Here is a 23,765-nt window from a genome sequence, read left to right as displayed (position 1 = left end):
ACAGAGCGACTGTTTATTGAAAGGTCACCCCGGGACGGGTGCCAGGATTGTTTCCAAGATCTCCAGGGGAAGAACCAGAGCAGAGCGGCCTCCCGGAGGGGACGGGGCTCATCCCCGCTGCCCGAACCAGCCGTGCCCGCGGGCGGCCGGGCTGAGCCGACCCGGAGCGGATCCGTGCGGGGGCTCAGGCCGGGCACGCCTGCTGCTGACAGGAACACGCCGTGTGAGCGGAGACAGAGCTCACGACGTCCTCGGATTTCTGGTCCAGCCTAGGCTGCCCATCCAGGCTGAGAGCGGAGTCTAAAGGAGGAAGAAGAGCGGCGTTGGTTATATATCGGGGAGCTCCTGTGTTAGTACGGTGCACTTCACGGTTTTTTACAGAATCCCAGTCAGACATACTGGTCGTGTTGTGCACAGGGTCACCAGACTCACCGGCTGGAACGCAGTGGAAGCCCACGGAGACGGGAACAGTCTGGGTTGCTGAACAGCCCTTTACACAGCGAAGGACTGGCTCCACAGAGAAGCATTTTGTTGCTGTCTTCTCAAATGAAACCGGCTTCTCACTTTTGACAAATTTGTGCTGCAGCTTACAAACTACAAAACATGAACCCTCTTAAAGCCTGCACAGAGTTTAGATAAATAACTTTCTGGACTTAATTTGTAGAATTAGCAAACACTAAGACCAATGGATAAACCAAGTGACAAGCTAGATGAAGCTAATCTGGTTGTATGGGATTATGCATATTTAACTGTCTCATTTCAGGATTTTCATTGAGGTGAATCAATTTTCTGTTAAAGGCTCAGGCTGTGAAAAAAAATGAGGCATGTGAAGCACAGTTGCAAGGACAGAGGCTTGTCAGATGGGATCTAGGTGGCACGCTGATGTCCAAATCAAAAAAGATACATGTGAAAACCTTGGTTAGCTGACACCCAACTTTACCGAAACTAAGACAGTGCTTCATTTCAGGGCAGTAGTGGCTGCTAGACATCCATATATTCACTTCTGCACTGTGAGTAGCATCATACCTGCCCTGCCATGGCTAAATAGTTTAGTCCTTAAGGCTATGATCCAGGCTTTCCTGGACCAGTAACCCCAGGGAAGCTTGATCTAAGAACACATTACAAAAAGGCCGACACATACCCAGGGGATTGTGTTCCACACAGAATGTATAGGGCACCCTAATGTAACCAACACATTCATGTTGGTTTTATGTAGAACGTGGATGGCGAAAACCATCAATCATCCCTGGGCTGAAGTTTTCATGTTGTGTTAATCTCAGCCCGAGGAAATTAAAACAAGTTTTTCCCACCTCAAATGCCCTCTAGTTTGATAGTCAGGGGTAGATATGATTTTTAAATCTAAACTAAAAGCCTGGAAGTAACAGGATGAAAATAATGAAACTATTAAAGATGACATAAAATTACTTTTGTCAACAGTCAAACTACCTCCTTTTCATACTAAGTTACCATCTTAAGGAGTTTTAAGTTGAACACACAAACTCCAGGTAACTACAAAATGCATAAGATCTTGATAAAAAAACCACAACGAAAACAGTGAACTACCAACCTCAGGAAAACCAGGGTTTTTTTTCTTCTTTTAGTCTGTGGCCACTAATCACAAAAACAGCAAAAAATGAGATGACTGTGCTACAATTAATATAAATCACCTGTTCATGTAGCTAATTAATTAGTTGAAGGCAATGATATTAATAGATGTTAGAATCTTAGTACCTCCAGCACAGGGGTCTTCTGAGATGATCCAAGAGTGACCAAAACTCACAGCATCTTTAGCTAAATATCCACCGGGTGTTTGATATTCTCTTTCCACCTCAGCATCATATTTTCCACAAATGCCACATGTTTTTCCAGCCATCCAGAAAGCAGCTTGAATCTTTGTGGAAATACAGAAAAGTTGCATGTAAATGCTTTTCTTCTGAAAGTATACCCACTGAAAGTAACTTAAAAATTACCTCAAGTTTATGCCCATCATAATATAGTTTATCTATGCCATAATCTGGGGCTTTTAGTGCCAGTCCTTTCTTTTCACTGCTGATCAGCATGCTTGCAGCTGCAACAAAAAAGCAAAATAAGATCTTTTCTAAAATGAAGTGACTGTTCTAGGGTCCACCCTGAACCATTTGTTAAGTTCCTGGGGACATAATGCACACTCTAAAGAATCTTGAAAGAGATAGGGGGAAGGAGAACGACTACTGCTCCCTGCCCTGGGAAAAGCTGAAGTCACTCACAAGGGTGGCTGTACAGGGGACATCTAGATGCTCATTCTGTGGTCTCTGGGATCAGCAAAACATACCACAGCCCTGCATTTTTTCATCTGTGCAAAGATGCGCAGGATCAGCAACTCTTTCTTTGCTCATCTTTCTTGCCACCCACTATAAAAGCTTTCATGGAAGTGTATTAAAATCACCTAATTGTTTCTCAAATTAGGATGATCTTTATCTTGTGAAGTGTTTGAAGGATCATGTTCTTTCCTTCTTCAAAAGATCCAGAAAGATTAAATATAAAGGTGAGTCTCTTACCGGAATTAGATGTGTATGGAAGATCTCTTGGGGCTTGGACACCATTAATCTTCAACTGGATGAGTCCATTGGAAACATACATGTCAACCTCACTTTAAATAAAGGAAATTAGTGTAAACAAATGCCTACTCAGCTCATAATTTCCTGTTCTGGTAGAACTATCCGTGCAGGATGCTCATATCATTCTGGCATGAATCACATCCTATCCTTTAGGAAGAAGGTTGAGGGGGCCCAGGACAGTGTGCCAGGAGGATTGCTCCCCGTACACCTTCCCCTTGTGTACTTGTCTCTGAGTGGCCACGGCTCTGGCAGGAAGACACCAGGCTACAGGAACCTTGCTGCAGAACAACCTAATTGCTATTACCTTCACATAAATTGAAGGTGCTTTACATTTCAAAGGAACATTGGGTTCCCTAGGGCAGTTCTCTTACAGCCTAAACAATCTGTGTACTGTAGTATTTTCTTCAGAGCAGTATTTGCTCTAATGAAGAAATATGAAGCTCAAGCACATCAAAAGCACATTCATACAATTGTATGAAAAAATCAGGAATGATTCAGTGATGAGGAATGTCTTTATCACAAAAGATACAGTCTACAAAACAAAGATTCTTGTGTTCTTTCACAAAACAGGTGCAGGGAAGACTAGATTCCCTCTGTTTCTCTAACATTATGGCTCAGTTAGGCACACATTTTTCAGAAATAAATAATTACTGGTAATGAAACCTTACAGATAAAAGTCTATTTATGTGCTTTGAAGAACACTCACTACAATGATTTTAATATGCATAATCCCATACAATTTAGGGGTGATTGCTCCAGGCTGAAACAAAGTGTGTCTTAAATTAATTTCAAATAGATTAGAACATTGTGTGCCAGCTAGGAGATGTCCTAAGAGAGTGCCTCTAATCTGGGATAAGTAATGCCCTTTTCAGCTATGTCCACTTCTCAACAACCCTGCTGTAATGAGTGTGGGTTCTAATTTGTTCTAATTATTAGTTTCAGGTAGAAGGCCAGACTAATGATTACAATAGCTCCTTCTGGATTTATAGTTTATGTGTCTGCCTAATCACGAAATCCTGAAATGAGACAGTTAAATTCTAACAAATGAATGAAGAATTTGGGGCAGTAAAGACTTTAGGTTACTGTGAACCTCAAATATATTTCAGAAGCACTTTTAAAAGACAGTCATGTGGCAGGTTCAGTTCATAAACCGAGCAGAAACACCAATTAAGTGCAGTGGTTTGGTTCAAAATATCCATGACTTACTTATTTTCCTTCTGTGAGATAAGAATTAGGAGAGAGCAAAGCAGGCACAAAACTTAACCATGCCATGTCCCCAAACCCCAGTGACACTCCTAGATATCATTCCATTGACATCAGTACTTTCTGCATGAGTCTAATGCTAACACCAGTCTGCCCTACCAATTTGATCTTCATTTTCAGCCTGGCATCTATTTTTTACTAAGTTTTTGTTCACTTACTGGCTGGCGAGTCTGACATTTATGGCTTTAAGGTCAGCAGACTCTTTGAGTCTTTTCACCATCACGAGGAATTTAAGCTCTGGACTACAGTCCTGCACCAAGACATGGTAGCAATTTGCAGGCATTGAATAGTTAAATTGAACGCCATTGAAAGTTGTGATCTTATTTTGGAAAACTGTACAATGACCTGGAAAAAAAAAACCAGTAAAAAGTAAGCATTTTATAATTTATATAAGACAGCTATTTTATTTTACTTTTGTAATTAAAAGAAAAAAAATTAATTCATTCTGTCAGGCGAAATACTAGATTTGTTGCAATACAAAAGTAGAACTTTGTCAGTCCCCAGGCAGCAGCACAACCCTCCATGATTCAGTCATTGTGTGAGATGAATTCTGCTCACAGCTGGCGCTGGTGCAGCTCTCGGTTTGTGGCGTTTTGGCTTTTCTAACTTTGCTGTAGTCAAAAGAATTTCACAAAAGGTGATAATAATTCACATATCATTAACACTAGAGAAAGTTCACTAAAATGCTGATACCTTTATTGGGTTATAACAAGGATTAGAAATAGTTAGAAGATGGGAAGGAAAAAATAGCACACTACACTTTTCTCTTTTTCACTGTAATAGTATTTTGTTGTAAATCCTACCAGCTCTGATTAGAAATTATTTTACAACAATTGTAAATAAAACAGATTAGTTTTGATGTTTACCAAAGAAATACCAAAGCATCGTGGAATGGCTTGGGTTGGAAGGAACCTTAAAGATCATCTAATTCCAGCACCCCAGCTCCGGACAGGGATGCCTTATAAATATGCATGGTATGATATTATCCCATTGATTCCAAGCAAAATGTGACTCCTTATTGCAGGATTACATAAAGCTTTTAATTTTAAAAATTACCCTAAGTAAGTGTAATGTGATTAGTTCTTAATACAGCATTAATCAAACAATAATCCCTTCAAAATCAGAGTGCAGGATTTGAAATTAATGGGTATATTTTTGAAGCTGTTTCAGCTTCTACATAACAGTGCTAATCAAGCAGAGCACCCCAAATCAGAGGTCACTTAGATATCCCTCTCACAAATTTTGTAATGTGTTTTCTTCACAAACAGTTTCTTCAGGGAAACTGAAATGGATGCATTCGGGAATGGATGTATTTGGAAGCACTATTTGGCATGGAACTGAAGGTTTAGTCTTCCTGTTATGTCTCCTTTTCTTTATATCTTTGCAGCCTCACAGATTTTCATACAGATTATTTGTTTCTATCTGACATCCAACTGATTTTTAAGTAAATGAATAAATAAGTAAAAAAAAAGTTACATCCAAAGTATAAGTCATGTTTGCAAAATTTTCAATGTCAATCAATCCCTGTGCAGATAGTTACTTGCTGACCTTTAAGACTTCCAATGATTGAAAGTGTTGCTTGGGAAAAGACCTTCCAGTCAGAGGATGGTAATGTTGAAATTGGTATACCTGGATGTGAAGGGACTGGCAAGGGAAGGCTGATGGCTGTGTCATAAATTGTGAGCTGAAAATCAGGCAGAAAACAAACATGAATGGAAATGCAAAGTACAGTGTAGAGATAAGGTAGCATTTTCCTCTAGTATTCCAAGAGAACTGTGCTGACTGAAATCTAAATTAGCATCTGGATTTAGGTCAGAGTGAAAAAGAAATCAAGTCCTCTGTGTACAGCATGAAATAGTTCTACAGTGTGACACATCTGGAACCAATGGAACAGCACTGCTATAAATGAGAGTCACCAATTTGTGGCTTTTTGGGTAGCTGTACATCACATTTGCTCTCAGGCTGAACACTTTGCTTACCTGAGATGCACACCCTCTTTCTGCCCATACATCAAGCGCTGCTCTTTGGCTGTCTCAACAGCCTGGTTTTACTTGTCTTTTCCAGAATACAGGAAAAGCTATCATCTGTCTGAAGATTTTGGGAGGAGTGGTCTTTTTAATAAGCTATTGTTAACGTGCTATCAATCACAACGGTTGTTCTCTAACGTGTTTCTTATTTCATATGCTTGCATGCTACATAAGAAAGACAAATGTGTTATAAGATATTTTGATAGTAAAACCACTGCATGAATATAATGTCTTGTGAAGGCAGTTTCTTTACAGTTTCTTGGGTCTTTTAAAAGCTATTAGTCATCTATTTCCTGAGTATTGACTGCTTCAGGATAAAAGATAGTGGAAATAATTACCTCTGGCAGCTTAAAGACAATATCACAGGTTCTTGGAGATGTCAACGCCATAACCAAGGTTGCCTGGTGAGAGGGACCAAGCTGTTGTCTCTGGGAAAACCCAAGCACATAGGCAGCTCCTGGAAGAAATGAGTATAACCTGAAAAAAATGAAGTAAGTGATTAAAACTCTCTGTCTTCGAAAAAATTGGTTATTATTTGTTCACATTAAAATACCCCCATAAAACAATATGCATTCTGTGTTAGACATGTTTTGCATCAGGGTTTGGTGATACATGATGTTGTTTATGGAAGGAGGGGCAGGCAAATTTATTTTTTAATTGGTGCAGAGGATCTTGAGAGACTGGATGGGAGAGTGATATGAGAAGAAATGTGTGGCAAACTTATTTTAAACATATTCAGACTTAAAAATAGGCATCAATTACATAAGCCCCCAAATAGTAACATGCTAAAAATATTAAATTAATATTTCATATTGATATGTCAGTCCTGCAGTTATAACTTTAGGCAAGGATCCTTTTCCCACTAAGACTGTCAACAAGCTGATGGAGGGATCTCTACAAATGAGGTTCCAAACAGGCTTGGGACTCAAATAGAGAAATACAGAAAATAATCCTTTTTAAAAAGGCATAGTCTCAGAGCAGAAAAAACCTAAGTTCTGTGGCATTGCTCCAGGATAGTCAATTGGATGGTTTCATCTCCTTTAATAAGAGCAGATAACAGCTTCTGGTAATTCAATCCAATGTAGAAAGTTACCCTCTTCAGAAGACTTTAACCAAATGCCTTTAATGTGAAAATTTTGTTGTGTGTGTGTTTAATTAACTGAGTTTCAGTACATGTCTGTATTTTGGTAGCACTATGACAAAAAATAGGCTTTGGTGTGGGTCTATATGTTATTGCAGGCAAATGCATAGAGGGATACAATGAATGAATGAATGTGACAGGTATTTCATGTATATGGAGACACACGTGAACAGAATCCAGCATCTACAGTTTTCTCACACTAAATGTCATAAAACATTTTTTATTTAATGTGCATATGCCTTATAGGAAGTTTTTGTATCACCTGCTTCAGAAGCCAGAGGCAAGGTGCCTGCATTAGGAAATTAAGTAAGAGCCTGACTTCTTCAGAGGACCAATGTCAGGCTTCTGCTCTGAGCCTCCATAAATCAGGAAGCATCAGGAGACCAATCTCCTAAATCAGGCATGTTAAATTACAAGTCTACAATAGATTAGGTGAATCCCATCATCCCAGGTGGTTTTCTTGCAAACTAAAATGCAGTATGCTTTGAGGGAATGAATGCAGAGAAAGCAAACACATGTAATCTGATTTTAAAATATCCTACTGATTAAGGGGAATTTTTCCAGCTTGGAAATTGCAGAACTGAACCTGTAATTATTTGGAGCATTGACATACATTTTTCAAAAACTAAAATGGAATCTCACCATCTTGCAGTTGTTCGGATTATTGAAGGCACTTTTAGCCACTCCAGCTTCATCTGCATAGCTGGATAAGCAGCAAATTGTCCTGTTGCAATCCGAGTAGCAATGTGGTAGTCCTGGCAATCTTTACCCCATTTAAGAGAACCCTAGCAGAGGGAAATACATAAATTTTTGCATAAAACACAGTAGGATGCTTATGCTTCATTTCTATTTGAGCTGATTGATATTTTAAACTTACTGATACTCTTCGGTAATTTATTACTGAAGCATCAGCACAGAGTTTCCATCTACTTGGTCCTGTGATGCTTGAACCAAACATCTGTATTCTCCACCTCTTGGGTTGTGTATCAGTGTACAGGACAAGCTGCAATCCTGTTGGCTGCTTGTTTCTGTGGATGGCACGAAGAACTGCAGCCAGTATCGGTGGCTTGCTGTCTCCCAAGAATTTAGGCTTAAGTGAGCAGAGAGGAAGTAGAGGTCAAAGACATAAACAAAGCGTTAGAATTACAATAGTACAAGCACTGGCATGACCTATGCAAGTAAAACTGTATTGGGAATTTTTTTGCAAAGTACTTTCAATGCAACAAAAAAAGCATGGTACTGGATAAAGAACTGATATGACCCAGCTCAGCACTCCTCTCTTACCCAAATTCAGTTAAACTAATAGCTTTTTGATAAAACTAGCTTGACCACCTGTTTAAAACCATGATAGTTTGTATTGTCAGGGGGATCTGTTCAGTGCAGTCCTAAGTGTGGTACTTGCACGAGGAGCAGCACATGGCCCTGTTCAACGCTGGGCCCTTGTGCCCAGCAGCAGCACCTGCCTGAGTGTCCTACCTGAGCTTTGGGCAGAGTCCCCGCCTGGCCAGGGGACAGCTGCAGGGGGAATTTGCTGTGGGGCAGCAGGTCCTCCCTGTGCTGCCAGGTCCGAGTGACAGAGACACACCAAAGGATTGGGTGAGACAGAGCTGGATGGGGTTTAGTGGGAAGTGGGGAAAGAACAAGGCTGTGGCTGAGAAAGAGTTCAGGGAAGTAGTAACATGGTGAAAAGATGGACAAGAGAGGTGAATTTAAGCTGCACAGAAATGGTGGGGGAGAAGGTCGACCTGGTTTCTTTTTTTCCCCAAGCTACTTGCACTAACCACTGGGAGCTGCTGCTGCAGAAGGGATGCTCCAGCAAAGTAAGGCTTATTATGTTGTAGGCATGTAGGTCATTGCCTGAAATGTGTGAAATTTTTCTTTGTTGAAATCCGCTCCAGATTCCCTCAGTTCTTGTAGAAGGACCAGGTACTATTAACTGTGTTCCCTGCACACATTCCTGAATAAACACCTGGATTGCTCTCAGAGTCGGAGCCATGCTCCTACTCAAGGTTTTTTCAAAGGCCTGTTACGGTCCTGCTAACATGAACAGAAGGACTCTGCAGTGAGAACCTAATGAACAAATGAGCAGCAGAGTCAAGTCCTAAACTTTTACAGAAAGATACACAATAAAAATATACCTGAAACCAGATTCTGATCAAGCAGGTCAGCACTTCTAAATTGTTCTTATTTTTATAGTGAATTATTTACTGAGTAAGACAAATTTCAACATATACAGCAATACATTCCAGTTTCATTCAAAAATAGCCTGTATTGAGTGAATATTAAATAACATTCAATGACTATCCAATGTGCTCACCTTTATAAAACAAGAAACAGTTCTGTTTCTTTCTGTATACCTAATATGCTAAATCACCGTATTTTTCCTATTCTGTTATATACAACAGCTGGAAATGCAAAGTAAATATTTTTATTTCTTGCAGATTAAGACACTCACCTGAGACATGGCTCTAGAGATGCCTTCATCACTAGCTGAAGAAGAGGAAGAGCTGATGCTGATGTTCAGGATTTCCCCTCCTGGGTCCTGCAACAACAGAGAATCACCTTGAAGCAGGTGCCTACCACTGGAAGTTGTTGCAGAATCAATTTATTATATTTTTACTCTCAGAGAACTAGGGTCTAGTTGCAGCAAAGACAGAAAGAGTAGTTGTACACCCTGGTCCCACTATATGCAGTAAATGTACCTGTTCATCCGCTGGCTTAAACAAAAACTGGTAAACAGGTGTGTTTTCCTGTGAAAATAGATAGTGTGTAAGAAGACCCAAGAGAAAATAAGGAACTAACTTTTGATAAATGCATTAAAAATTTCCATACTGAGTATGGAAAACAAAGCAAAACAAAATTGAGTTTTTCAAACATTTTACAGTGAAATATTCTGAAATGTCAAAATTCTGATCCGAAATGCTTCAGAGAACCAGAGTTCATCTTTCTTTGGTCCATGCTCTATGAGCACAATTTCCTGATGTACAAAACAAATTACTATAAGAAGTGTAGAAAGGTCCAGCCAGAGTGAATTACCTGTTGGTTGGAATATTCACTGTCCCCACTGCAGTGCCTGTCCCCAGAGTGGTCTTGGCTGCTGCTGCTGCATGCTTTGCTGCTAGCAGAGCTGCCACTGCTGCTGCTCTTGCTGCCACGCTTCTTCCCAGATTGCCTTATTTCATTTGTTCTATGATGGTTTCCGGGCTCTTTACCATCAGCAGAGGAAGCAGCAGAAGAAGAGGATGAACTGGAGAGGTGGGATGCACTGGGCTCTGCCCAGAGGCCGGTATCTGCATTCTCGTACTCTCGGTTAATCCGTTTTGTGCGGCGCCGTGTTTTATTTGCAGCCTCCAAAAACAGTTGAAAGCATCATGAATTTATAGCTTGTTCTGTAACATTTCCCTGGCTGTCAGACAAGATGCTCACCACAGGCTTCCAAGGAAATAGAACTTCCTGTCCCCACACACTGCAGAAGCTGTACCAGAACTACTCGGGCCCATTCCTCCCAGCCCAATTCCTTGCTTTCCCATGCCACCTTTCCACAATGGAAACCCTTGGCTTCGTTTATAGGAAATATTTCCCTCTCTGATGCTCAAAGTCTCTTACCGTGAACACATTTTCAATGCCTAGAATCTTCTTCAGTTTAATTTGAATGTCCTCATATGGAGATGCCTCTCCCGCCTCCTTTGACCCTGAGCTTGATACCTCAATGATTTTGGAAGCTGCTTTGGATCCTGCTTGAACCTCCAGCTGTATTTTTTCAATATCAGCATCTGTTCGAACTAAAGGCAAAAGCATTCCAGGATTGTGCTGCTTGAGCATTATTCACTGTGATTGACAGAAAAACTTGTTATTATGACTGTACCTGGCTTTAAAATTATTTTGGCTTCAAATTCTCCAAATAATTTTTGCAGATAGGTATTTCTTAAGAAAGCAGAATTTCGTGATTTAATGCTGAGACAAGTAGAACATCCCAAACTTTCAAATTTTCTACAGAACTTGCGTGAGTAAAATCTTCTTCCTGCACTGCTGTGATGTGCCTCTTCTGAACCTTGCTGGTATTCTTTGGATATCACATTAAGAATACTGCTTTGCTGCATTAAACAAAAATATGGCAGATAAAGTCATTTTCCAGCAAAAAAAAATTGTCCCAGCTCTTAAAATAATTCCTCCCATTAATGAAGAGAATGATGACAGTCCTGCTTAAAGAAGGAAGCAACACTTAAAATTAGAGATCCAGGCACTGGAAGCAGTGGGGTTTCCTGCAAAGTGCTCTGTGGAAGAGGGCAGCTCTCCTGCCCCCCTTTCTCAGGCAGTGCTTCACAAACACACTTCCCAATGAGAACCTGCAGGGCTCTTTGGAGGGGCTGTTCCTCTGCATTTAAGGATTCTAGCCCTCCTGCTGCAAGCCAGTGTAGCCCTCCCATGCCAGCCTCAGAAGCTGAAGAGCACATAAAAAAAAGTTTTTTGCAGGGATTATCTCAGGATTTGGGAAGAAAAATCTACATCCTGCCCTATTTTTCACACCATTTTCATAATTTTCCACATTATTCTGATTCAGGAAAAAAACAGATATTGTACAAAGGATGTAAATTTCAGGCACTGTCTCATGGATGCAAAGAAATACAAAGACATGCTGTCAAAGCAGCCCTGCCTGCGTGCAATGAAGAAAATGAGTGGACTGTGAATGATCATGTCATGAACCCATTGAGCCTTAGGCTTGGTTTGAGAAATATCAGGGCCCTGTTGAATCTCACCACTCCTGTGTTTGTGATCTGGTTTATGACAACGTCTGTGTCAGGGGTGCCCAGCCCTTCTGACGAGCTGCCTGTCTGCAGTACAGATGGTGAGAGGCTCCCTTACCTTCCAGCTACCAGGTCTTGAAGATCCTTTTTTTGACTGCAGTAGGTGGTCAGAGATATTTGGTATTTCTCCTTTGGGGAGAAGTTGGGATTTCTTTTCAGAATCTTCTTCTTCCATGTTCCTTGAAATAGCATAAACTTCACTCCTGTGAAGGTGATAAATGGCACACAAATAACACCTTCTGATTTCACTCTACCCTTCTTTGCTGGTGCAAAAAAAGACAGTACTAAGCTTTATGTGGCTGCCAGGTATGGCAGACCTTAACAAGCAGTTGTATATGTGTGATTTTATAAGAGGGAACTCACAATCAGTAACACAGAGCAAGCAAAATGCAAAAAGCTCTTCTGTACCTCACAGCTGCAAGCTCAGCCTCCTGATGGCAGGGAAGGGTTTCAATCTTCAAATTTTTCTCTTTCATATTTATCCTGGCATCAAATTTCATTGTAGTGTTGGCACTGAACTCTGCACGAAATTCAAGACCACTCTGAAAGTATTGCGTATTAATCCCCATCATTGCAATCGTATGAAAATATGCTCTGAAAGAGTGGAAATAAAACCAGTCATAATTACATAATTTTATGCATAAATTTAACTTTGAAATGAAAAATTACATTTTCATGCTGTTCTGTTTATTGTAAGACCCACTATGGATGGATGAAGAGATTTATCACAGCAGGATAAGCAAAAAGCTGAAAAGGTGAAGTGATTTGTCTGAAAAGCAAAGCTAACGTGGGCCTTCTGACTGCATTGTCACTGATACATTGCTTGAGGACAAGCTAACTCCAGACTTTTGTAGCTTCAGATTCTGTCAATTTTTTTAATATTATCACTACTGTTATTATTATCATTGTTGTTAATGTTATCATTATTATCATTATTACTATTATCATTACTGTTGCTTTTGCAGATCCAGAAGCATTCCCCTTTCCCCCCTGAAATCCTTCTGGCTTATGCCAGGTGATGATGTGATTCTATGCTGAAATTATAAAAAACTTAATACCTAAGATGACATATTTTCAGATATTAGTATCTTTAGTCATTGGAAACTACAAATGTGAGCATTTTTAGCAATGGCAGAACAGCACAATGACCTGTGGGATACCATGCACACTGCTGGATTTGCAGGGTTGTAAAGCATCAGGGGATTGTGTTACTTTCTCATAACTTTGCTGCTCTGGACTAGCACATTTGTCCAAAGTATGGGACAAGTAAGATCCCTGTATAGCTACATGCCACCACATATCTATGTCAAATATAACGCTCAATATAAATGCTTGTGTATGTGAAAATAAATGTAAATTTTACTTTGGCCTGATGTCAGCATGAATATCCACCTTGGCTTCCCACAACTGTGAGGGTCTAAAATTCTCAGATACTGGTGGTGATACCTTTACATCCACTGAAAAAGACAGACAGAAATTACATGAACAGAGAAACAATAAATTCTGGGGATATAATGCTTTCAATAAGCATAGTAGTTAATGCAAGGGCAATGCTTTTACATTTTGAAATACTTTACATGGTTATTTCAAGTTTGCTAATCCAAATTAGAGTTACACAAATACATCTCAGGTGAAATATGCTAATGACTCCTCAAACCCTTTGGAGGTAGCTGGTCACTAATGTTTTGACATTACTGATGTATTTTTCAAGAATATAGCAGGATTGAATTTCAACAGAGCGATTTGACCCACAGTTATTGTGGGGCAGCTGCTCAGTTTGGCAGCCCAAGCTCACCGTCAGCCGCAGCCTGGGCCACCACGGCCCCGCACAGCCCGAGCTCCAGGGGCAGGCCGACGATGGTGGGGACGATGTGCCGCATCTCACCCACCAGCACCGGCAGGGCCCATCGGCCTGAAATGCCTCTCTGGATCTCTTCCACCACTTTTTTCACCACTGGCTGCCAGTTTGATGATCCAGTTAGACTCTGGAAACAAAGAAGTAGGTTAGGTAAGAGGAGACACAGAAGGGAAATTATTCAGCATTGCAGACAAAAAATTCAACAGCCTTGTCAGTACCATCATCATCTGTTGAATGGCATCTTTGTCAACGTCAACAAAGGCGATATCTTGACCCAATATTTTGATGTAAGCAGATATCAGGGGGTCTTCAGGTGGCAGTTCTTTCCAACCCAGAAGCTGTGGTGTTAAGGAGAGATGGGAAGAAAGCAAAGAAGCAGAAAATGTCACTTAAATGGAGTAATGTATTAGCAAAGAGTAGATCCTGTCTGAAGGATGAGAACTGTGTTTCCTTAGCCAAAAACCTAATAGACATCTTACAGGCCTGAACCGATGTGGCTTTTCTTATACTGCATATCTGATTTCAGAGAGTTTCCCTATGTAAGGGTGAGGTAAGGGCTTGGTAATTTCTGCTGCTGTAAGTAGTAGGTGACACCTAAGGACTCATGAAGGAAAACCTTATTCAATAACCCTTTTAAAAGAGAAGAGCAACCACTTAGTGTGTTCTAACATACACTTTAAAACATTTTGGCTCCCAGCAGCATCCTCATCTTTTGTACTATACATTAAGAGCTGACATGTTGAGTGAAAAGGTGGCATCTGTTGAAAGAGTAAGTACAATGTAAGTAGAGCTTTCCATGACTGAACAGGATGACTGACTCCTTTCTTCCAGAAACATGGAAGGGACGCCTCAGTGGGTGGGTGATGCAACCCTGTTGCTGTCAGGAGCTGTCTGTTGCAGACAAGTGGGAAGGGTGCCCAGACATACCAATTTACCCAGCTCCTTCAGGGTCTTGTACGTGTCATACTCAGCAAAGGGGATGTTCTGCTTCCTGATAAGCTGGATTAGGCTTTGTGACCGGAAAGCCACCTGTAGGAAACAGAGTCAGGTATCACAGCCCAAGTACAAGAGAGCTCAGGAAAACCCTTGTGTCTGGTATTAACTCACCGAGGCCACACGAAATACTTGTTTCATGAAGCCATTGCGTTACAAGGACATGTCTACCTGGCAGATGACTGCAGGCTATGGCTGCAGATGCTGAGGACGTGCTGAGCCAGCCAGCCTTAAATTAGTTAACAGGGATAATTTTAGGGTAGTGCAGAACACAGCCCAGGCTGCAAAGCTTGCCCAAGAAGCTGTGTAAATTTCTGCATGCTGTTACATGGAGCTTTGTGCTGCCCTGGCTGTACTGCTGGCTGAAATTTAATTTCCCTGTACTTATGCAAAATACCCTGGATCCCATGTGACTTTAGGTGGGCAGATGGATGTTCTGCTGTGTAAGCTTTCCTCTGCTTCTAGATTTACATGCCTATACTGGGTGTGTTCATTGATGAATGTATATGTCAAGAAGCCCAAATAAAAGAAGAAGCCTAAGTAAAATCATAATCATTATCTAAATTTTCCCTTCCACATCCACCCTCACAGCCAGAAATGGAGTTAAACACTGCATCACAGTCCAAAAGCTGGCTGCCTTAATGCAATACTTACCTCAATAATATCCGTTGCAGTGTTTGCATAATATCCTCTTACTTTTGTGATTATATCAGATGGAAACATGGTTCTGGGACTGTTCATTAGATAGACCCTCCAAATGGCACCAGCCTGATATTGAGCTGCCACAGGAATAAAAAGCAGCAGAAATTAGGTTCTCCGAGGTGTCTGGTGCACGTAAGCCACCTCAGGTATGTGCTGTAGCAGATAACAAGGGGTTCTGCCAGGATTCAGTCCCACAGGTCCTCAAGTTTGCAACCTCAGTAGGAGGACTTTGTCCTAAGGCAGAGCCAGCACAACCCCAGGGACTGAAGAAGGAGGCCTAAATCCATTTGCAAGTACCACTTTCCTCAGCAGATACCAGAGATTTGAGAAAGAGCCTCAGGGAATTTTGCATGTGTGCTGATTTAATGTGCATGTTAGGAGGCTCTTCTGCTTTTTCTATTTCAAGTGCACTAAACTCACAGCTCATGACTGGATTTTGGATGAAAATCATAGAACGCAATAGAGGTATTGGGGTACCTAAGCTGAGGAAGTGCACAGGGCAGATGGTACTCACAGGAATAGTCGCTGATCTGAATGACCTTGCTGTAACGATAGCTCAGCCTGTCAAGTCTGGGGCCCAGGAGTTTAATGGCAACATTGCAAGCAGCAGATCTGAATAATAGAGTTAAAACCGTATGAAGAGAGCCGGCTGTGACCAAATTCTTAGAAAACTGCAAGAAAAACATCTCCATTTGCTACTAAAAATGTACTTCTTCGTCTACTTACAGTTTATAGAGCTGTGGGATCCTGCCTGCTGCCAAAGTCTTCATGTGTGAATATGCAAAACTGGCTACTTGCAGGCTGGGCTCTGTCAGCAGTGAGCTGGCCAGAGCTGCTACTGTTGGAAGAGCAGGCTTGGTTTCGAAGAGGACAACACAAGCCACCATTCGGACATTTGGAGCAAGTGTGCTGTCCATAAAGACCTGGAGAGTGATTTCCCTGACCTACAGGAGGAAGATACAACCTCTGAGTAGCCCATAAATTCCCAGTGAGCAGTATTTCCTAAGCAGTGCATATGTGCTCTGCAGTGAATGGAGAACAGAACCCTAAACAAGAGACGTGAGCACAAGTCCTGTCACTGAAAAGGAAGATATTGCTGGGTGCACCATGAACCCAGGGAGAAACACCCATTAGGAATGGGCCCAGTATTACAGCGACTAAAGCAAACTCTTTCCCAGGATATCAGCAAGGATGGGGTGATGTCAGGAGTTTGCAGTGTGGGCAAGAGGAAGACCAGTAACTGAGAAACCTACCTGGAGTTGCTAACATTACCTGATGGTTTTATTATTCCTGAATCACTAAGCAAACCCATACCCTTTAAGATATTTGTTTAAGTGATAATTTCAGTTACTTTTACAGGGTCTTTTCTTGCAATTTTCCTTAAGGCCAACAGAGCATCAGCATGAATTCTGTTTGGTAATGAAGCTGCAGCTGAGGAAAATGTTGGCAAAAACTTCAGGATGCGTTTGATACTGGCTGGCTCTCCTGCATTGCCAATGGCTTTCAGGGCCAAGGACATGTCTTTGGCATCACCTTTGTTGGTGGCTTCAGTAGCAAGATGGTGGAGTGGCTGAAAATGAAGCAGACCATGTTAATCTTACCAGGTAATGATCTTGTAATAATGCATAAAAATGTGCATTGCCATGGAAAGCAAAACAACTACTGCTGCAAATCCCAGAACAGGGCTGTTCAGACTTTTCTCCCAGGAAAAATCTCACCATCATTATCAGGATGCCAAACACGGGCCACACAAATAAACTTGATTTTCTCCTTGCACAGTGTTGTAATTGATTTTGAATTCTGCCTGAGCCTGAGTGTAGGAGACAGTCCCAGGTGGGTGCCTGCACCAGAGAGTCTGTTGCAAGTTCAAAGGCAGTGCTGAGCTGATGCCAGGTTCAGTTGTTCCCTGGGCCACCTCTGCCAGCCCTGCCAAATTGCACTCGCATATTTTTCACTTCTTATAGCAATTTCAAGTTTACTTGAACAGGTTTGTTGTTCTGAGAAGAACATTACCATTCTGGTGGCTTGGCTTTATTTCACTCTTAGAAGATTTAAAAACTTGTCAAACAGCAGCAAGGCCTTCTCAGTGGCCCTGCTGAGCAAGGAGCTGGAGCTCCATAGTCCAAGGACAATGTCCTGAATATTTCTGACAGTGAAATGCAATTGTGTAGCGGGGCCTCCTTGGAAGCCCTAACCTATGACATATCCAGAGCTTTGCATATATTCACACTTCACTGCTTTTTTAATACATCTCTTAAGTACACTTTACCTAATGTAAAAGTAGAATCATAGAATCATAATTATTTTGCTTTAATCCAAATTTCGTCACACCTAAACTCAGTTTAAGGCTGGTTACAGGATCCGTTATCCCCCTGGGCTTTTAGCACTACATTTGAAATTCTGGACTGTTACAACCTGATTTTTCAAAGGCATCAGCTCAGTGTTTCATTCTGTCTTTGCACTGCTAAGAGTGAGGCATGCAAAGAGTGAGTTACCTAATTGCCAGCATTTTAAGAGCTAAATTAATGACATTTTAAAAATTTCTTCACCTTTTATTATAAGAAATGAGAGTCACGTACCTGTAGAGGTTCATTTGGACATAGTACAGCCTGAGCACAGTATTTATTCACAATGCTACCATATCCTAGGTAAACAATTATCCTATGCAACACTATTTTCTGGATTTGGGGACAGGTCAGAAAAGTCTGCAGAAGGAAGAAGTATCATTATTTACTGTTTCTACTGATTAGAGCTATATTTATCAATAAGTGCATTTGAGAAATAGATAAAATTGATTTGTGCTTTTTCTGAATAATTTCAGGAATTAAATCAGGTACTAGATATTCAGCTACAAGAAAATTTCATAGACTTGCTCCAGTAATGCCGTATGCACTTTAGATATTGGTTACATTGTATTGTTTTCTAGAATTTGTCCTTTTTTTTTTTTTCCTGCTTCTGATTTGGCAAAAAGAATCAAGAGCAGTTTTCTTATAATTTGTGGTGTTTAACATCAAATATAATTACAAACTTTTGGCAACAAGTATTTGGGAGTACTTTCTGAGGAATTCCCCATTTCTGTTAATACCTTGCATTTTACAAATTTAGAAGTAGATATGCTGTATCTTTCACTTCTAATCCTATGAATTCACCTTTAAAAATGAGTGAGAGAGAAAATAGATGGAAGAAGGATCTGTACTCACTGAGGCAATTTCCAGGGTTTGTTTGTTTGGTGTAACAAAATGGAAGGCGAGAGGGAGAGTTGCAGCTGCTTCCCAGATGCTCAGCTTCTCATCATGGATTTTTTGCTTCAGGAATCTGAATGTGTCAGTAGTTCCAGCAGCACAGATGGCGCTCAGGAACCAGGGCCTGCCAGGGAGAGGAGGATTCAGTCTCCTCATTGCCCAGTGTGCCTCTGATCAGAAACCCTGGCTGAAGGCCACAGTTACCTGTAGGGGAGTTCATTGACAAACTGCAGCCACAAAGACTCGATTTGATCGAGAGTTGCTACACGAAAAAGCTGGATCATCTGTAAGAACTTGGCTGAAGCTTCTTTAGTGGCTCCTTTCTCATTATTCTGAACTAATTGCCGCAGCGTTTCTGTTAACTGTGGAAAAAACAGACAGTTGGAAGGATCCGTGTCTAAAGTAATTATGTGATGATCTGTTAACTTTATAAATAATGGAAGTGTGTGAAAGTAAGCCTCTAATACCTGTAAATCTGGATTTTTAATTCTTACTAGAGGAATTGGCATCTGGGATAGCTCTCCTGAGAAATTGTAATGAAGATTCCCCTGGTTTTGCAGCTGAGATGTTGGTGCACTGATAGGAGGCCTTTTAACGTCGACCAGAGACAGCTGTTGTCTTCAAGGGAAAGAGGGAAATGCATCAGTAGCCTGTAACCACACTCTGTGCATGGAGGATTTGTACAGCATTGGAGCAGACTGAGGGGTACCCAGAGGGACTGCAAATGGATCGTGCACTTATCCATTGCTCATGATTATCTGGAAAAGCCATATGACTGCAAAAGCCTTTGTGAGAGTTTGCTACATTCTCTGAGAGGTTGGACAGATGTTTCAGGGGACCTAAACAGTAGGGCACATGCCACCTGAAACATCCTGGGCATCTGGGGTGGGCATCCCACAGGCTGTACAGTGTTTTGGCCCTTGGCAGCCACAGGCCAGATGCTTCTGGTTATCTCAAGAATCAACAGTAAGTATGTTTTAGGCATCTCCTCCTGGTTATGATAATGTGAGGACACGCACAGTTCCTACCTTGCCTCCATGACTGCTGCCCCGTTGGGTTCATTGAAAGGAGAGATTTGGTACACCTGGTCCGACATAGCAGACGTCAACGATGCCCCGCTGTCACCATACTTCATCTGGTAGATGAACGTCACTGTGCCCTTAATGTTTTTTTCTTTCTAGAAGTGCAAAGAGACCCACTCAGAAACAGGAACAGGCTGGTCAGCCCAGGCAAGCCGAGCCACCTACGAGCATCAGTGCAACGTGAGGGCTGAGCAGTGGCTCATGGCCGAGCAGGGCAGCGGTGGCTCCGTGCTTCTCGTACCAGGGGGCAGGTCGGGCAGGGCCGGATGTATGCCATTCCCAGGTTCTCCACCGCTTTCTCCTGGCAGTCTGTCAGGTCCTTGCTTTTGGAAATGGTGGCACGGTTATTCTTGCTGTCGTCCTGGATAACGTATCTGGTTTGGCAGATGCCTTCAATCCCAGCCTGCAAGCATTGGTTAAACACAGTGAACTTCCCACTTGAAACAGCAATAAAAAGGTCAAAGAAAACAGTCTGGGAAGTATAACTTACTCTTTAATGATAAAATGTGAATAAAAGTAAAATCAGAATGGAAAAAACAAACCTCCTGTAGTTCATACACATTTTGTGACTTTTTGATGGTTATCTGCATCATGTTTAGAATCCCTCTCACTAGGTTGATGCACAGAATGGGACAGCCCCCAGGGGCAAAAATACTTCCAACTCTTCCTTCAGTGTATTCAAACTTAAAGGGCTGGCTGAGACATGCAGCAATAGTTTCTGAGAGCCTTGAAGATGGAATGAAGGGGTCAGTGGGCCAGAAGCCATTGTGTTCCTCCAGCTTTGGTGATCCAATCTGTGAACAAAAACAGGAAAACAATCATACTCTTCCCCATCAGTTTGAAACAGTGCTATAATAGGGGAACCGGACACTTCTTATCCACGGCAAAAAAGTCACTTGTCCAACATTGCAGGAAACAGTTTCCAATTCAGATTTCTGTGCTTGGCCTAGGAAGCATCCTTGAAAATACAAACTTCCATGAAGGATTTCTGCCAGAAAAATAAGATCCAAAAGAGCAGGATCCAAAAGTTCAGCAAGTCATGAAGGTTATAGGGTGAGTGAAACACCAGCTACCTGCAATCAGTACAGACAGGATACTCACTCCTTTCCCACAGATGACAAGTGAGATCTCCTTTCAGTCTGCAAGGCAGCCAAGCCATTATTGCCGAAGCTGCCTGCCTAAACACACAGGGACTGTTCTGGCTGCTGCTCCAGGTCCCAGCACATCCCCGAGCACTAAAGCCGTGGCACAGCTGATGGGGGAGCAGAGGTGACCGAAGGAGCTCACACCTTTGGAAGTGGCTGACATCCCTCTGAGCTCCCCAGGCTGTAAAGCTTGTTCACAAGTCCTTGACTGCTACCTAGTGGGAAGCGTGTGCCCGCATGCACAGACCAATCCAGTCCCATACTTAAACACACCTCCCACCCTCGTGCATAAAAGTACATGTTCCTGTGTAGAGAGAAAAGGTGTGGGCTCTGTGCTCTGTTTTATTTTAGGCATTCATCAGCAATGCTGAAAGGGTGGCTCGCCTCTTGTCACATTTTCTCAAATTAAATCCTACTCAAGACTGTTGTCTGCAACTGCTAATATTATAGCGACTCCATCGAGGTTACACAGAGCCTGCAGTTGCAGCAGTGTTTGAAGTTTGACAATAGGTATTCCTTCACACTGTTTCCCTAATATATGTGCAGGATGAGAGACTGAGAAAACTCCTAGGGCGAGTGCTAAGTGCACCTCTTACAGCTTTTCCCCCACTTGCTGTCTTCTTAATCCCTTGTCTGTGGTCTTTCGTGCCATGCCAGTATTTTAAGCTGTTTGTTTTAATCTTTTTGATGAGTAACAGTGCTTCCAAATCTGATATCATTATGCTAAACACAGGCATTACCATTAGAATTCTTCACATTAGAATTAATGCCTATGTGAAGAATATCAAAAGGGGGATAATGGAGACAGTTGGGTCTTTCTCATGTGATATCTGAATTCCAGTGCTGAGCTTTTCTAGGCTATGGACCAGGATAAAAAACATGGATCTTTCATTCTAGAATGCCCACTTTCATACTCAGGCTTAGTGTTACCTTAGTAAAACTATCTTAAGGACATTTCTTTAATGCAGCTGCCTGCCATATTTTTATAGGGAGATGAACCTGAGGTAGCTTTGGTCAAGGGGCTCAGATACTGATGGCAGCAGAGCTGGAGCAGCTCCATCTCCTTCCTGCAGAGGAGCAGGCTGTGAGTAAGCCTGTGCTCCCTGTAGGTCCCTGCCAGTAATCCAAAACATTCTGGATGCAGCTGCAGACCCTTCAGCAGTGCCCTCAGCTCTCCCCATCATGTCTTGCATGTACAGGGTGCAGAGCTCAGTGCCCATGTCCACACCTCTGCCCCCACTGGGGAATCACCACTGCCTGGGGGAAACTGCATGGACTGACACTGGGCTTAGAGGGTCATCCAGCAGTGGGTAGGGCCCATAGCTTTTGTGTGAGCTCTACTTCTTTTTGCTACTTATTTTGCCAGCCTGGAGGTATGAACTGAACTTCCATAACTGCGTGATAAGGGTGGGTGAGTAGGTGTGTGAGTGGATAGGTGGGCTCCTATGCCCACAGTGATTTACCTGCAGAAGGTGGTCACTGTGAGACACACGGCTGATCTCCACCTGGCTGGTCAGCCTCACCCCTGCCATGGCTAGGCTTCTGTCAGGGAACCCATGCACAATGATACTCTCATAGCTATACAGGTAGGTCTTGCCCATATGAAAAACAGGCTCTGTTAGGAAAAAAATATAACAGAAACATCTTCTTGGCTGTGACTGTTGTGATGTTACTTGAACCAGCCCAGCAAAGAAGGGTGAAGCTGCCACTGCCAAAAAACAAGTGCAAGCAGTGGGCAGGGCAAGGCTGTAAGGGAAGGCAGCAAGGGAGCTGCTGGCAGGGGAGCCACTTACCAAGGTCCTGCTTCTGGCCCCCTGTGAGGAAGGAAAGAAAAGTGTTCATGAAAAAAACCCATTTCTGTAGATCCTTTCATGTATTATTCATTAAGTCAGCGTGCTAATAGTTGGCAAACCACCAGTAATGGGGCTCACCCTACACCCCAGGACACTGAGCCCATGCCAGCCCTGCTCACTAGCTGCTGCTTGCTTGGCTTTTCTCCTGCTGCTGAGCTTAGCACAGAAATCTAATAGTTTACAGCTGAAGCTATAAACGGGCTTCGGCAAATGAAGCTGTAAATATCCCTGAAAGCCCCAAGGAGATGCAATTTGCTCAGGATCACAGTGGCTGTTACAGCTCAGCAGTGCTGGTAAAGCTTCAACTTACCCACGAGGGTGAACACCAGGGCCAGGATGAGTCCCTTCATGTTAAAAGTGACTGAAGCCCACAGGGGAAAATCTGTGGCTTTTATAGAAGAATTATTAACAGGCACAGTGAATTTTGTTGAGTTATCAACTTCTTATCAACCACCCAACAAACCCTTTGAGGGAAAGGGGGTGGGGGTCAGGGCAATGGGTATTTTTGCTGAATCAAAACCATCACAAGTGCTGTTATTCTCACTTCGCCAACTGAATGCCTTGAAAGTACCTTTAGAAACAAGTGCTTAAAAGTATTAAAACATAATTCAAGCCAAAATTCATTATTATGTAAGTAAAACTACTAATTACCCTTACTCCCTGAAAGGACCCAGTGCTATTGCAGTCTGTGCTGACTTGGTCCAGGTTATCCTGACCTGACCATAAGACACAGAGCTTATCTAACTGATAGTGCCTCAGCAGGATTGTGCAAAACCCTGGGCAGTCCTCCTGTGACACTGTATCCACCCCTGCCCTGCTGTGAGTGGGACAGGCTGTCAGGACAGCGCTGCTCTCTGGGGACGGGGACTTCACCCAGTAACACAAACCTCCCGTCACGGTCACAAAGGTGCCGCTGACGTCCATGCTGCCCTCACCTGGCTTCTCTTCCACGGCTGATGTGCCAGCCCCTTTCACAGAGGGGTGAAAAGAGGGGTGTTGATGAGGGTTGCCTGGCAAGGGGGAAGGGGTGAGGCTGCCAGGTATTGCAGACAGAAAC

At 42.3% G+C, this 23,765-nt stretch overlaps 1 protein-coding gene across 1 annotated transcript in view; it reads right to left on the bottom strand.

The window, feature by feature from the left end:
* Positions 1–184: 184 nt before the first annotated feature.
* LOC309576235 (vitellogenin-2-like) overlaps positions 185–23,765 on the bottom strand; it is a gene marked incomplete at both ends in the record, with an annotated part of 49,960 nt that continues 26,379 nt past the window's right edge. Inside the window, 29 exon segments of the mRNA XM_082287391.1 lie at positions 185–594; positions 1,732–1,891; positions 1,971–2,068; positions 2,538–2,629; positions 7,671–7,813; positions 7,906–8,118; positions 9,484–9,570; positions 10,065–10,376; positions 10,635–10,810; positions 11,008–11,122; positions 11,892–12,036; positions 12,242–12,427; positions 13,197–13,290; positions 13,629–13,818; positions 13,910–14,029; positions 14,619–14,720; positions 15,339–15,463; positions 15,901–15,998; positions 16,113–16,330; positions 16,738–16,956; positions 18,587–18,752; positions 18,833–18,990; positions 19,123–19,246; positions 19,657–19,805; positions 19,952–20,113; positions 20,253–20,504; positions 22,319–22,470; positions 22,649–22,669; positions 23,596–23,676. Coding sequence (XP_082143517.1) covers positions 185–594; positions 1,732–1,891; positions 1,971–2,068; positions 2,538–2,629; positions 7,671–7,813; positions 7,906–8,118; positions 9,484–9,570; positions 10,065–10,376; positions 10,635–10,810; positions 11,008–11,122; positions 11,892–12,036; positions 12,242–12,427; positions 13,197–13,290; positions 13,629–13,818; positions 13,910–14,029; positions 14,619–14,720; positions 15,339–15,463; positions 15,901–15,998; positions 16,113–16,330; positions 16,738–16,956; positions 18,587–18,752; positions 18,833–18,990; positions 19,123–19,246; positions 19,657–19,805; positions 19,952–20,113; positions 20,253–20,504; positions 22,319–22,470; positions 22,649–22,669; positions 23,596–23,676 — 4,568 coding nt within the window.

The sequence above is a fragment of the Coloeus monedula genome (assembly GCF_965178545.1).
Source record: "Coloeus monedula genome assembly, chromosome: 9".
NCBI classification, from domain to species: domain Eukaryota; kingdom Metazoa; phylum Chordata; class Aves; order Passeriformes; family Corvidae; genus Coloeus; species Coloeus monedula.
This window is presented reverse-complemented; position numbering and strand designations above follow the sequence as displayed.